At 46.4% G+C, this 16,145-nt stretch overlaps 1 protein-coding gene across 1 annotated transcript; it reads right to left on the bottom strand.

Moving 5' to 3' along the window:
* Window positions 1–6,306: 6,306 nt before the first annotated feature.
* On the bottom strand, window positions 6,307–14,380 carry LGALS1 (galectin 1). Its single transcript, XM_077339472.1, has 4 exons — window positions 14,228–14,380; window positions 11,483–11,562; window positions 7,243–7,414; window positions 6,307–6,527 (listed from the first exon to the last, which is right to left on the bottom strand). The coding sequence occupies exons 1-4, from the start codon at window positions 14,231–14,233 to the stop codon at window positions 6,381–6,383; spliced, it is 405 nt and encodes a 134-aa protein (XP_077195587.1). The 5' UTR covers window positions 14,234–14,380; the 3' UTR covers window positions 6,307–6,380.
* Window positions 14,381–16,145: the final 1,765 nt, after the last annotated feature.

Here is a 16,145-nt window from a genome sequence, read left to right as displayed (position 1 = left end):
CTGGGCTTTCTTTCTTTCTTTCTTTCTTTCTTTCTTTCTTTCTTTCTTTCTTTCTTTCTTTCTTTCTTTCTTTCTTTCTTTCTTTCTTTCTTTCTTTCTTTCTTTCTTTCTTTCTTTCTTTCTTTCTTTCTTTCTTTCTTTCTTTCTTTCTTTCTTTCTTTCGCCCCCCCAATAGAATCAGGTGTAGCAGACTATGGCTTATTCCACAGATGTTGGATAATGTATGTTTTTGCAATTGGATTTTCCTGTGCAAAAGAGGAAGCAGCAAGAACTGATGTGATTCAATAGGTAATATAATGTTATTTGAAACTGAGAATTTATCCTGAGGGACACTTCACACATTTTATTTATTTACAGGAATACGCCCTACCTTTCTTCTCAGTTGAAACTCTGGACATGTATAATTATTGTTAATATTATACAGTTACTTTGTTATCAGTTAATAATATTAATGTTATAATTAGTAATATGTAATGTTTCATGTATAGTTTCTTCAGTTCCGTGTAAACCGCCCTGAGCTTTCGGGGAGGGCGGTATATAAAAGTGAATAAATAAATAAATAAATTTCCGCACATCAGAAAAAAATAGAATTACGGAAGCTGAATGGCATAGCGCTAAACATTGCACCTCCTGGCCCTCTTGTCTGCCACCTTTTCACGCTTCTCACCCTCCACAAGGGCTGCTGGAAATGGTGGAAGAGAGCAACGAACTTTACACGCAACTCTCTTCCGCCTGTCAATCAAGCCAGGCAGCCAATCCCCTTTCTCCATGTTTTAAAGGACCTGTGATGACCGCTATTTTTTTTAATTTATAGTTCTCCATGTAAACGTCTATGCAAAGATGCATAGTGCTTTCTGAATGCCACCCCTTATGGAATCATGAGTCTTTAGATACTTTTAAAAATAATCTCGTTCCTGATTTATTTGTGAGGGAGGGGACTTTAGAGAAGCATGCTTTGTGTTACAACTTTGTGGGGGAGATTTTTTTTGCATTGCCTGCACGCTTGTCAGCCTGTTCGTTGCTCCAGGATGTTAGCCATTTTAAAAAAGCAATTCCCATCCCTGGGAACAAGGGAGAGGGAGGCGGGTGCAAAGGCGGGACAAGGCAGGCATCTTTAGCATGTTTGAGCCTCCATACCTTCCCTCTGCTGGTTGCCTGCTGGTTGCTCTCCTGTAGCTCACACTAAATTGGTTGGGGAATCCAGTGATTTCCCAACTAGTGCTTTAAAATGGTGGATGTAGCTGGCTGGTTACTGCCCAGACACTGGATGTTGGTGACATCATATGGAGGGGCCAGAATATAACAACTACTTAAGGTAAGCATTTCACTACAATTAAAGCGTGTAGCCAGCTTGTTCCCAGATCCATTAAGGCAGGAAGGAAAAGACTGTGGACCTCTGATTGGGAATCCCTGATGTACATGTATGTAGCTGGTTTCAAAATTCTAGCTTACTACTTCCCTTTCATGTTTCTCATAACTCCTTTTAGCAACTACTCCCTGAAGAGGTGAGAGGGCCCCCCCTCCTTGGAGATCTTCAGGAGGTCCTGCAATGCTTGCCCATTGGGCTTTTGAGGAGGTTTGAATACCAGGAATCTTTTAAGGCAGGGAAAGGGAAGGAATTTGGGGCTTGTTATTTTATCTGTAGTTTCAGTTGGGGATGCCTTTAGCTATTATTGTGAGCTGCATTGAACTAAAAGGATTGGCTCTATAAAAATGTTTTAATAAATCATTTTTATTTGGAAAGAAAGAACAACCTAGTCATAAATGTTTTGGAATCTGTTGCAAGTTGCAGCTATTTTATTATAAACTAGTCGTAAAGCCCGTTGTGAGTTGTAACGCGAGGAAAGCTAGCTCATGGTTTGGTGTGGGTTTTATGCCTCAGGTTTGGAGGAATAAAACCACATTCGAGAGATAAAAATGGCTGCTTTGGAGGAGGGACTCTCTAGCATTGTACCCCAGGCAGGACACACCTGCACCACTCCACTCCAACTTCAGCCTGCAAGCTTCTACCATCATCTCTACTATTGCTGCTCATCTCTAGACTATAAAGATCAGCTCTGCAGACAAAAATAGCTATTGGAGGGTGGACTCTGAGGCACTGTGCTGTTTTAAGGCCCCACCTCCAAACCTCAAGGAATATTTCCAACCCAGGGGTAACCAGCCTCCTGGAATTATAGCTCCCCTCCAGATTATAAAGGTCAGCTCCCCAGGTGAAAATGGCTGCTTTGGGGGGTGGACTCTGAGGCACTGTACTATTTTGGAGTTCCAACCCCCCTTGTGTGTACCCCTCGAAAGAAATGCACACACATGCCCACAGACTCCCTTGGGTTGCTCTTGGAAAAGCATCTCTCGCCTTAGTCAATGGCTGTTAGAGGCTTCCTTCACAGCAGGCCTGAAGGCGGGGGAGGGGGGGAGGTATATGGAATTCCTGAGCAAAAGCAGCAGTTGGCCAGGGGGGGGGGAGATTCTACCAATAGGAGGCTTCAGAACGTTCAGCATGTTGTCAGAAGTACCCAACACATTTTATTATATCTTAATACCGCCCGTGGTGCTGTGGGCGCCACGGACTAAATAAAAGGCTAAGGGGTTCTAGGGTGGGATGTGTCCGTGATGAGGAAGGGTCCGGATTGGACCCGTCCTCTGGACAGACAATCGGAGGGACCAATCAGCAGGCGCGCAGTGCCTGCCGATTGGTCCCTCCGATTCCCAGCCCCAGCAACTGCGAGCCGTGCACAGCGCGGCTCGCAGTTGCTCCTTTGCCGCCGGCCTGACGCGTCTGAGGCGCAAAGCGCCTCTCGCCACGTCAGGCCACCGCCTGACGGAGCCGCTGACAAAACACCGCCGCCCGGGGGAGCCCCACGAGACAGTTAGTGCCTAGCGCCCGCTGTATTACTCATACAGCGGGCTTGATTACTAGTTAAGATATAGTTCTGTTGTGAAATTAGACATTCTATTCAAGTATTATTTTATTTTATTTTAAATAATGATGGTCTGTTTATAAATCCCTCTTTCTTTGGATGCCAGGACAAGGCAGCTGATTGCTGAGGCAATTAATACAGCATATAGAAGTTGGAGACCCTTCCAGAGGGATAACTACATTAGTCTTTTGCAAAAAAAAAAAAAAGAGAGAGAGAGAGAGAGAGAGAGAGAGAGAGAGAGTGAATCTTGCTCAGGCTGAAAGACTTTTTTGTTCTCGTTTAAACTTTTGTGGAGAAGTGCCTTTAACAACATGTAATTAGGGGTGTGGAGAACAGAGGTCAGGTAGTGTTGATGTTTAGGGTAAGGAAAGAATGTCTCTGTTTTCATCAGTGATAGGTCGAAGCAGCGTATGAGACCACTTTAGCTTTTCTGGGTGGGTCTTCGACAGTAAGGGAAGGAATGTCTTATGTGACTGTAACATGCCTCATTGCCTGGCTAGTTCTGGAGGTAAAAGAAAACAAGCAAAGCAAAAGAGGGAAGGGCAGGGAGGCCATTCTGTTTGGTGACTGCTAAAGAGAGCTTAGGGGTCATCTCAGTGGGGCCAAGAGGCTCAGTGAGCACAGAATATCTTTGCCAAAATCCAGCCCACCCATGGCTGTTGTCAGGAGTTGTGCGAAGGCTAAAACAGAATACCGATGACCACTTACCAAATGGTCCTTAATCACATATTTGAAAATGTATTAGCTCAATGTGTCATGATGGAACAGAAGCCTACCTTTGCTCTCCCGACCTTCATGCATCGATCCAAAGGTGTGAGCAGAATTCTTCATGCATGGACAGTGCTTGGGCGTGTAGTTTTAAAACCATAAACTCTATTGAGACTTCTGACTTAATGTTTTGGGTACACCAGGTGTGAAACAACTCTGCTGCTGTGCATAACCTACATATTTTTCAAAACTGTTACCACAATGTTTTCGTGATTCCTTGGTAAACTGATTGTTTGTATGATCTGCACTCAGGAAAGCCAAAGAGTGGTAGTCTTCCAGGGAATCATAGTTGCACAGCAGCATGGAGAGGCCACAGTATACAAGGCAGATTTTTGAGCAATTATAGCACGTTTTGGAGGGAGATTTCAGTGTCTTGCATTATTTAGGACCACGGGACATGCCCCTCTTACTTCCTTGCCTGCTACTAGGCTAGTCCACATCCTTCTGAAATGTTTTGACTTTCGCAATCCAACAAAAACCAAACCTAAAAGCAAAACTCTGCTAAAAACACTGCTAGGTGCTATCAGCTTAATTTATGAAACCAAGTTTATTTATTTATATATTTTACTGATATATTTTATATATCAGTCTAAACACTCCATTAATCATTGCTTGCTACTTTAAAAATTTTATTTTTGCATTCCACCAACAGTTGGATCCGACCTAGTTTTCCACTGGTACAAGGAGGAAGGGTGATTTTTGGCGGTCCCAAATACATTTGAAATAAAGGGGGTTAGGGAGCACTAGGAAGAGTTTGGAGAGCATTGGTGGTCTCTGGCAGGAAGGGGAGATCAGAGAAAATTGTGTGCAGGAACCTCTGAATGGGATCCAAGCCACAAATGTCTGATGTACAAGCCAAGAGCTTCAGAAAAGCAGAGCCGCCTCTAGTCTGAGAAGGGGCAGCACAGCTAAAAAACAACGCATTGCTATCCTCTATGGCTACCAACCTCCAGGTGGGGCCTGGAGATCTTCCAGAACTGCAACTGATCTTCGTACTATAGAGAACAGTTCCCCCGGAGAAAATGGCTGATTTGCACAGTGGACACTGCGGCATTATACCATACTGAGGCCCCTCCCCTACTCAAACCACACCCTCCCCAGGCTTCACTCCCCAAATCTCTAGGAATATATCTGGAGCCCTTCTGTTCCCCACCCTCCATTTCTAATAAAAAACCCAATAGCCTGTTGATATTATCAGCTAGCAGGAAGCCCAGGGTAGGTATTCGGCTCTTACCTCAGCTATAAATGGGCAAAGTAGCCTTAGGCAATGGGTGGGATTCAAAGTCAATCTGGAAATTCCACCAGCTTCCACCCCACTCTCCATGTCCCACAGGAGCAGCAATTCATAGAGTTGAGTGGGAGGAAGCAAAGTTCCCTGCTGCCATTAGAAATCTTAGTCTGCATTCAACCGACTGTCCCATCTGCCACAGGGGTGTGATATCAGGCTATAACACTGGTCTGTTGTAAGGATCAATGAAGTTATGTGGAGGTGCTTGAATGTGCTACCTAAATGGCAATCATAGAATCACTGAATCATAGAATCATAGAGTTAGACCTCCAGGGTAATCTAGTCCAACCCCCTGTACAATGTAGGAACTCACAACTATATGCCTACCCACAGTGACCCCAATTTCATGCCCAAGCAATCTTCCCCAATGAATGACTCCCAAGTGGATGTCCTTAGACAGAGTAGGATGACCAGATCCGGGGGTGATGGTGTCTGATTCTGGCAGGGGAGAGGCAGGGGAGACTTTTGTAGACCCTGTGGCACTATGATATGGCAAGTGACGACATTCTCATTTTCAAATATTAGAGGTAAAGAAACCATGACACCTCCTATATTTCCAATACAAGGTCGATTGTACATTCCAAATGCCCATGATGCACCGACAGGTACAGAAGTAGCCTCAGAAACCTATTGGCTATGCCTAGTGAAGCCTCAGAACATTGCTTCTGAGACTAGGAATGCTCTTCAGCTTCAATTCTCATCTCCCACAGTGGGCCATGTTAAGCAAGAATATGTACCTTAATTAATTGGCTTCTATGCCGCCACTCCCAAAAAGGCTTGTGGCAGTTTACAACTCAGATATAAACACCCAATGGTGATGACTCCCTCCCCTTCCCTGGCTCGACAGATCCTCTGAAAAAACAAGCCTCAGGGGAGACCTTCTTAGGGGGAATGTGATGACCTCAATGAGGGGCCCAAATCTCCTGGGCTCTGGCCTCAACCAAAACCTGGCAGAAGAGCTCTGTTTTGCAGGCCCTGAAGAACTGTGAAAGCTCCGACAGGGCCCACAGCTCTCCTGGGAGCTCGTTCCACCAAGAAGGGGCCAAGACCAAAAAGGCCTTGACCTTGGTCTAGACCAGGCGGACCTCCAACAGATTCATACCCACTGAGTGTAAACCCCTGCGGGGGGCAGACAGTCTTGGAGGTATGACATATTTAGTCAGACTGCAGCATCTGGATTAGACAGCACAGAAGTTGATGTTTGTAGCACTCACAGTCTTTCCGCTCTGGCTGCCTTTCCCTCTCCCCAGGTCTATTAACACTTAGACCACATTCCTGGCGCCAACCACCCTTGGATTCAGCAGAAAAGACTAAAGACATTACACTGGAGAAGACCAGAAAGCAGCGGAGTTTATTTTTCTGCCTTGTGAAGTAGAAAAAAGGCAACTAGGAGAGGACCAAGGCAGTTAAATAAGCGAGATGCCTCTGAATGCAATGTCGCCGTCTACGCAGATATATTCAATGCCTTCGTCGCCTTTGCTGTTGGGGATCTTGAATTGAACGTTGCCGGGCAGCGTAACGGTCACCTCGTTTTTGTCATGAGAGAAAATGATCTAAAACAAACAAACAAACAAACGGTTCATCCTAGGAGATGATCATCCATTTGAAACCCCAGTTCCTGCCAAGCCTTCTAGAAGGCTCCCATTTAATGCGATGCTTAGCAGTAGGAATTCTCACTTGCATGGTAGCTCATTTGAGCTGAGGTTATCTCTGAAAAGCTGCTACACCCAAGAGGTGCTGTTTGCCCTGACGGGACAAATGCCAACTCATGGGGGATTTTCCCAATTCAAAAATAGTGGGGGAAGAAAGGAATTCTCCGTCCCCTTGTGCCAGAGCCAGGGTTCCAATCTTAATCAGGCCCCTACACTTGATTATTTTAAAGAAAATACACTGGGGGTTCTATTGGTAGGCCTCCCCTGCATCACGCTTGACTCCCCCCATGTGATTCTAACTGGATTCTAGTCTCTGAGATAGGAATTCAATACCAGCATTATTCCCTTCATAAACATAGGACTTTTTCTACCTCCCCAACATGGGTTCATTGTGCCTCTTCATCTTCAGGGGTAACAGAAAAGGACCTATGATATACCAATTCTGTCCTTACTGGAATATCTGTCTGAAAATGGAACTGTTTTTCCACCCCTAACTTTCTTGAGAGAGACAGCAGGCCCTTTGGCCAATCATGGCTTCTACTTTTGATGAGCTGTTCAGAGCGCATCGTTTCTGAACTCATCCACTCAACTCAAGCTGAACCATTTCAGGCCTCACCTCTGCAGTGGTGCCCTCCTGGAAGGGGAAATTGCTCTCCCTGTGTTCTTTCCCCCACTGGCCACCGCTCTTGCTGTTGCACACAATGGTCCTCACGTCACCGTGCGCTTCAAAACGTGGGTTCAAGTGTAACATGAGGTCACTGTCTTTTTTGCCCAGATTAATTACGAAACTGAAAGAGAGATGAGAAGAGGTTATGGCAAAGAACAACTTCTGCACTGTAGACTTCTCAGCAATACCCCACACTCTACTAGTCTAGGGCCTCTTCAGGCTAGTTCAACCCATCCCAGACTCTGGAATCTCTGCTGAAGAGGGCGTTGGCATCAATATTTCACTTGAGGCACTCCTGAACAAATATAGTTCTGGAAGGCTGAGGAGACATACGTCTTTGGGGATAGAGTTGCCAGTTGTAGGTTGGGAATACCTGGAGACTCTAGGGATGGAATCAGGAATGGGTGGGATTTGGGGCAAAGGGGGACCTCAGTGGAGTCTAATGCTATGGAGTCCACCCTCCAAAGCAGCCATTTTCTCCAGGAGAACTGATTTCTGCCACTTGGCAATGAGCTATAATTCAGGGGATCCCCAAGTCCCTACTAGGGACCAACAATCTCTATTTGGGGATATGATGAAAAAGTGGCAGATGGGAGTGGGGTAAAGTATCTCCACATTTCCCTGCTCTAAATAACTATCCAGGCAGCTTTAAGAGATCCCCGAGCTGAAGATGCCTGGACTGACCTCGAGGCTTTCTGCATGTGACGGAGCCAGAATCACTCCAAAAGCAATTAACTTTGCCCACAGTAATGTTTAAGTCAGAAGGAGACTCTGGCCAAACAAGTTCTAGCTTTGGCTTGGCGAATCTGAACGTTTTCAGGCTGCTTGGAATGTTCTGCGTATTTCTTCCAAGATTACACTATTTATATTTCTTATAAAGATATTTTATGTCTGCAAGGGTTTAGCAGCGAATGGCAGCGGTTGTGCAAGAGATCAAAAGTAGAGGGGTTTGGAATCCCACGCAAGGGCAGCATTTCATATCAGGCACTGAGACTTTCTTGGGCTTTCATTCGAAAAGAGACCTTGGGGGCATGTAAAGTGCCATCAAGTCGCAGCTGTCTTACAGTGACACTAGCAAAAGGGGCTTTCAAGGCAAGCCAGAAGCAGAGGTGGTTGGCCATTGCCTTCCCCTGCAAAGTCTTCCACCGAGGTCTAAAGAGACTTGCTTTTCCTAAGGTTGCCAGCTCTGGGTTGGGAAATACCTGGGGGTGGAGCCAAAAGTAGGTGGGATTTGGGGCAGAGGGGACCTAGGGTTGCCAACTCTAGGTTGGAAACTACTTGGAGGCTTCGGGGGTGAAGCCAGATGTGGGTAGGGTTTTGGGTGGTGAGGAACCTCAGTGGAGTATAATGCCATCCTCCAAAGCAGGCATTTTCTCCAGGGGAACTGATTTCTTTTGTAGGGAGATAAGCTAGAATTCCAGGTGATCCCCAGGTCCCCTGGGGGGCCTCCCTAGTCCTTTCCATGTAACAGAAACAGGATCAGCTGTGCAGTTTCCAGAGTTACACTTCAATGATCTCAGAAAGGAAGGCACTCTTGCAATGGGGACTTCCCTCGCTTAGGATTGCCCTCACATTACAATTCAACAGGCATGCAGCACAGCACTGCAGAAACCTATAGCAGAAAGGAGAAATTGGCCTGGGCTACCTAGTCAGTCCTAAAGGAGATCAGCCCTGACTGCTCCTTAGAAGGCCAGATCCTGAAGATGAAACTCAAATACTTTGGCCACCTTATGAGAAGGAAGGACTCCCTGTAGAAGAGCCTAATGCTGGGAGCGATTGAGGGCAAAAGAAGAAGGGGATGACAGAGAATGAGGTGGCTGGATGGAGTCACTGAAGCAGTTGGTGCGAGCTTAAATGGACTCCGGGGAATGGTAGAGGACAGGAAGGCCTGGAGGATCATTGTCCATGGGGTCGCGATGGGTCGGACACGACTTCGCACCTAACAACAACTTAGTGCTTGTCCTTTATATTCTACATGAGAGAACTACACCCCTCAAACTTTACAAACCAGGTACACAGTGGAGGTATGAAAACACACATGCATTCACTGTAGTATTTAAAGCAGGTCTTGGAAGTTCCTTGCACCTTTCTATAGTTCCTGCTGCTTTTTTGAGCTGCAGGCCATGCAAGCCCTCAAGAGTCATCAGCTGCCTCTTTCTGCCTGAAGGAAGGACACCCTTCACTCTTCTTACCCAGCACTAGGGAAGCTCCTTGCTCTCCAAAGCTGTCTTGGAAGAGTATCTCATCTGCAAGGAACCCTCCCTACCTCCAGGCTCCATCAAGTAGTTAGGAGCCAAGGAACTTTTGAGAACTAAAGGGCGGGAAAGTTTTAGTGATGTTATCAGAGAGAAGGGGAAGAGCTGGGGCATGTTTGTCTTTAGAATTATCGGTTCCCATTGTAGGAGCCAAGTTTCTTCGATTGAGCCACAAGCTCCCTTGAATGCCCAACCACAGATCTTTGATTAGGATCATTAGCACAGAATTTCATTACCCCCACCCCCGCCACCCTTCCCTCTTTCTTCTGAATTTAGGTGAAGATTTCTACAAGCACTTGGACAGCTTCCAGATATTGCTGCTGCCTCATGTCCCCTGTATGTGGCACATGAAATGCAGAAGCACCTTTGTGCTACTGGCTTTTGACATGAGGATCTGTCTGCCAAGACCTCTGACCCATCAGGTCTTTGACTAGACCTTCACTGCAAGCCCTCCCCACTTTATGACAAGCCACATCTCTCCCACCCTCTGCACAGTTTTATCACAGTAAAAGGAAATTGACTTTTTCTTCAAGATCAGCTACTTCTTCTTCAAGATGAGATACTCTTCCCAGCCAGTTTTGAGAAAAGGGCACTTCCTTGGGGCGCATGCTTGGTAAAAAGGCAGGATGACTTTTAAAGGTTTTTGAAATGTTATTTGAGAGCTTGCAAGTTCTAAGATGGGCAAAAGGAAGGAAGGGGAAACCACAAGTGGAGGAAAGAGCACGTGCATGCAGCTTCATTCCACAGCGAGCCCTTTCCCCGATGCCACGTGAGCAGGAGTTGGGTTAATGTGTGGAACAGAAGACGTGCTAACAGAGGGGAAAGACTATTAGAACAGACTATTACAGTGGCCGGGAAGTGGGGGAGGGCAAAGACAGCCAGACTGGAGTTGAAACTGCTGTCTCCAACAGCTGTTTCTGTTTAGCCTCTTGGCAGCAGATGCAAATCTTTGTTAAGATGTGACTCACTGGAAAATGCTTGCGTGGGTGTGGATTGACCTCCAGCAATGGCTCTTCTCCATCAAAAGAGAGATGAGGAGGAAGAAGAGAGATGGGCTCTTCTGTGCTCCACAGCAAGGATCATTTTACCCCCATCACCCAGGCCTGGATAGATCTGCAGACTTAGGGGGCACTTAGGGGAGATATCCACTTCTTACCCCCATTGCTGCTTTTGTGTCTGAAAGGGGGGGGGTTGATCCAGATCTAAAAACATCACTCCCAAAGCTCCCATCAATCCCATGGGAGAGTACGCATTGTGCCTACAATATCTCCTCCCAGAGGACAAATAGCAGCTAGGGTGGAGATATATCAGGAAAATTGTATGGTTGAAGGATTAGCCTCTATAGAGCTGTGTCTCCAGCTTTCTCATTCCACAGTTGCTTTGGATTTTTTTTTTAAAAGCAAAATATCTTGCTCTCTCTTTAGTCAAATGTTTCAGCTCATTTCAGGTGGGCCGCCGTGATGGTCTGAAGCAGGGGTAGTCAACCTGCGGCCTGCCAGATGTCCATGGACTACAATTCCCATGAGCCCCTGCCAGCATTTGCTGGCAGGGGCTCATGGGAATTGTAGTCCATGGACATCTGGAGGGCCACAGTTTCACTACCCCTGAATCAACAAAACAGTTTGGAGTCCAGTGGCACCCTTAAGAGCCACGAAGCTGAGCTCTCGATAGAAGCTTTCGTGTGCACAAATTACACTTGGTGGGTCTTAAAGATGCCACTGGACTCACACTTTATTTTCTTGAAGGAGTATAATAGTCATTCCCCATTCCCAGGGAAACTTGAAAATGGCAACTCAATGAGGAGGGCCTTAAGGGAGACCCCACGTTTCTTTGAGGGGGTACCCATCATGTCGAGGACCCAGGATAAAATGACTAGTTTTTGGCGCTGATGCATTTCCTCCAAGGCTCAGTTTATCTTCCAAGGCTCAGTTTACCTCTTGGCTCCTGCTGGGATGTCTCCTCTCACAGAAAAACGCTGCCCAGGGGCAATACGGATGTTGGTGCAAGTAATTCCCTAGAGAAGGAATCCAGAGATGGGTTACTGCCTGTTCTCTTGGCTTATCAGCAAGAAAAATGAACGCAACACCTGGAATCTCATCGTCTGACACACAACAGCCGTCGGAGCTGCTTACCGTCTTCATGCTCTAATACAACACAAAACCATCTTCTTATCCACCGGATATTTCAACACACTTGGATACGGGATGCTAAATGTCAAATCAGAATGTCATGCACGGAGTGGGCAAATGAGTCACCTCGTGCCAGGGAGTCTTGCCACACCCCAAAGATCAAAGATGCAAGAAATTAATCAGGAGATATATATTTTAACTTTAGCAGCTAAACATGACTAAAGCTTTAGCCTGGGAGGTCCCCGTGCCAAAATCACCCTCTTATTACTAACTCAAGGACAATTTGCAAAAATTCAATTTCTTCCACTTTTGAAGGGCATAATTATAGTATAAGTATAATTAGATCCTAGCCTGCATTCCAAGGCTGCTTCCAAGTGCTGATTTTCCTGCAGTTTAGCATTCAAACTTGAGTAAGCCCCCCCTCCCCCGCAAGCATTCACATGATGTCATTTCCTATTCATCCACTTTGTGGATCTGTGTTGCTGTGATGTTTGTCCAATTAGGCTTGATGCAATCTTTTTGGAAAGATTGCATATCGATGGAAAAGGGCACAGGTCAACACAGTTTCTTAAGATCAACCATCATATCCCCTGGCTGAGCCACCCTATGTTTTCTTCTCACTGGAGAGCTTTTTCTTTCTTTCTTTTTTTTAAAGCAAATATACTACAACATAATAACATTATATTAATATAGTAACATGATGGACTAGGTCCTTTGAATTCTCAGCTTTCACTTTTAAAAAATTTAAATCTCTAACCCTTTTCATTGTGGAACTATAAAGGGAAAGGTGTACTCCTTATTCTGACAAGGATCCTTGCTTTTTTTTATTCAGAAGAGCTAGCAGATCAGGACAATAGATGGTTGTAACATTACCCTGGTGTAGTGATTTAGCAACTGCTGATTTAAAAAGAAAACAAAAGCTTTAAAGAGCTCTCCATTGGTAGGTGGCAGGGTATAGCTACCATGTGAAGGGGAGCAGAGGCAAGGCTAGTGCAGCAGAAACTGCCATATGGAAGTTCCATTGCTGCTGCCAATGCCTCTGCATTCACAGCTGCTATCTTGAGAGCATCCTGGAATATTGTTACCAATTTGCAGCAGCATCATTCCAGACAAGTGAGTCTGCAGCAAAGATATTCAGGTCCTCAACGGTTCATGGTTCACAGGAGTATTGTCACAGGTTTACATTTGAAAAGTGTTGTTTGCAAAATATTGTCACTTATGTGAACAAAAAGAAACTATAAGATATGTATTATTGTATGCCACGCATAATGTAGCCAGTTGATTTGAGGATTATCTGGCAAGCGACCTGCAGAGGTGCTTTGCCATTTCCTGCCTCTGTGTTATGACCCCTAGTGTTCTTTGGAGGAACTACCACCCAAATTCTTCCGAGCTCTTCCCAGCCCCCTCCTTTATCAGAGCCCCCATTCCATGGGACTTTTGACTGCACGAGTCCCACCACCACCTCTGAGTGGTCAACAGGGGCTCCTTTCCCTTTCTGCCACTAGAGAAGTTGGTAGGACACAGGCCAGTGACTGCTGCTTTGCAAGAAGGAAAGTTATGCCTACATGCTCATGGACATTCGGTGCGGCTTGCTCAGCAAGTCCTTCCCAGTTTCCTATCAGTGGAATGGGAACAAAATTCTACCTCGCTGGACTGCTCTGAGGCTCAAGGTCAGGTTTTGCATGGAATTTGACATGCATGTAAAATGACAGGTGGCGATCCTTCTGACAATCGTGTCTTTCCTTGTTCCACACCCCTAATGGCAGCAAGACAGAAATTAAGTGGAGGGAGTCTCCCCTCTCCGTAGCCAGAAGAGCTCCCGCTGGTCAGTGTCGTCTTCAGGATGCCGTTGGCAGCATGTGAGCATTAACAAAAAGGTAAGAACAGCAGACATTACTGACTTCCCTTCCCCTTAGTGAAAAGCAATCAGTCTTTCAATACGATTTCCCATCTCAGGGCGAAATTTAGCATCTCCTGTGGCATAAACCGTTCTGAGCCACACCCAGATGCCTCACACACCCCTTTGAAATTCCCATTACTCACACCCACCAGGTGCCATTAAGAGCTTCCAATTTCAGGATCTACAATGGCCCCGGGCTCTCTGCGAGCTCCCTCCCGTAAAAGGGATTAGAGAGTCTGGTCACAGGATGCTCAGGCTGAGCCAGAAGCCGTTTCAGCAGCTTTTCCAGCAGCTTTCTCCCGTCAGCGGCATGGATGAAAAAGGCTGAGCATCAGGAGACCATTTGTGAGATCTGAAGCCAGTCTAAGCAGAACTCTCCAGCAGACACAAGAGAGAAAGTGCCTTGCTCTGAATGCTTCTCCCGGATTCATCTCCAGGCTACCCTGCTTTAGTGATCATGCCTTGACAGGAAACACAGTTTGATTAATCTGCACCCAATTTCACTCGAAAACTGTCTGTGCAAAGTATGCTGCCTGTCTCCCTCCAACCCACTTTCCCACTTCTGCAAAGTTTCAGCTGCCCGGAAGGCACTCAGATACCATCAGTGTCTCTGACAATCCCCCCATCAGCATCCCCTGCCCCCAACTCACAGGCATGATGCTGATCTTCAAGTGGTGGGTGGCAACTGCTCTCTGGGGTCCTGCAGACAGAAGCGGGACGGAGGTGCCACTCCCTTGCCTTTAAATAGGCAAGCATCTGATGAGTCACATGCTCCTCCAGCCAATCAGATGCCAGTCCTGGGAAATGGGTGGGAAGGGGGCGGCAGAAGGCTCAAGGCAGCAATTTGTGGGGGAGGGGGGGAGGCTGGCCTTTCGGATGCCGAAGCTTGCCTTCAGTTATGTAGCCAGGCAATCATGGCAGAGCACATCCTGCTAGTGACGCGGCCAGTGGAAAATAGTTTTACAGTGAGAGGATTTTATTGTCCAAGATTCCCCTACACACACAAGCATAAACATGGCACTCAGCAGGCAAGATCCTTGGCTCCTTTGTTTGGAAGGGGAAAAATAAGTCTAGAACAGCTAGATGTGCCAGAGCCAAAAGATGCAGAGATATCTGAATAGTGGCTCTTATGAAAGGGAAGGAGGCAGCATTGCTGAAGCCGCCCACAAGGCCTGTTTAACCCATAGCCAAGACAGAATTCAAACACCCAATTTATCCAAAACCCAACGACAGCCATTTGTTAATACCCCATGTTATCTTATCTCTTACCCAGAGATTTCAAACCGCAGCCCTCGCTGCTGTCACATTGCCTCCTGTGATGGTGGGAGGTGACAGGTGGGTGGGAGTGGGGTGGTCCCTGTACTCCATGTGCTGGACCTCTTGCAGCATTGCACAGTTCAGAGATTCCCATCTCCAAGAGAACTGGTTTTCCACATGGTGGTTTTGTTCTGGTTTGATATCCAAACTAAAATAGAGGGGTTTTTTTTGTTTTTATTTATTAATAATTTAATTTCTATACCGCCCCTCCCAGTCTTTACCTGCTCAGAGCTTTTCACATCCTTAAAAAAACATAATTATTTAAATACCTAAAAACAGTTAAAAACAGTTTGTATTACATCAAACCCACATCAGCTAAAAATCTTGATCTCTGTATCCCCTCCATCCTCCAGGGTTGGGTTGTTCTTAGGGAGGGCCCATTTTGGTGGTATCATTAATCATTTACTGTCCTCAGCTAAAATCCTGGCAGAAGAGGTCTGCTTTGCTGGCCCTATGGAACTGGGGAAGTTCCTGTAGGGCCCGCTGCACTTCTAGGATCTAGTTCTACCAGGTAGGGACCAGGACTGAAAAGGCCCTGGCTCTGGTTGAAGCCAGATGTATTTCCCTAGGGCCAGGGATCACCAGCCAGGTCAAATTGGCTGAATATATTGCTATTTGGGGGTATAGTTAGGCGGTCCCTCAGGTATGCTGGACCCAGATCAGATATGGTCTTGAAGGTCAATACCAAAACTTTGAACTTCATCTGGAATTCAACTGGGAGCCAGTGCAGTTGCCTAAGAAGAAGCCTGATATGGGCCCTCCAAGGTGTTCATTCTGGGCCAGTTACAATTTCCGGGCTAAGGACAAGAGTAGGCCCATGTAGAGTTAAAGAAGTTTAACCTGGAGGTTCACTGTGTCTAGGTGTTCCAGAGCTAGGTAGGGAGCTAGTAGCTTAGCCTGGTGGAGATAGTAAAATGCTAGCTGAGCTATTTTAGTGACCTGAGCCTCCATAGATAAGGGGGAATCAAGGACCACACCTAAATGCAGCCATTAGTTGTACACTGTCTAAACAAGGTATTTAGTCTCCTGGGCCTTTCCTGCCCAACCACAGGAGGGGTTGAGTTTCAGATGGGCCTTCAGGGCATAGTGGTCTGACCATGGGAGGGGGTCAACTGCCATCAGATCCACAACTACACCTGCACCAAAGATTAGGTCCAGGGTGTGACCTGCTAGATGGGTAGGGCCAACAAGAACTTGCAAGGGCCCCAAGAGCAGCTTGGTGTCATGGTTAGGAGTGCGGACTTCTAATCT

Source organism: Paroedura picta, chromosome 5 (genome assembly GCF_049243985.1).
Source record: "Paroedura picta isolate Pp20150507F chromosome 5, Ppicta_v3.0, whole genome shotgun sequence".
NCBI lineage: Eukaryota > Metazoa > Chordata > Lepidosauria > Squamata > Gekkonidae > Paroedura > Paroedura picta.
Note: the sequence above shows the minus strand (reverse complement) of the source record. Positions and strands in the feature narration are given on the sequence as shown.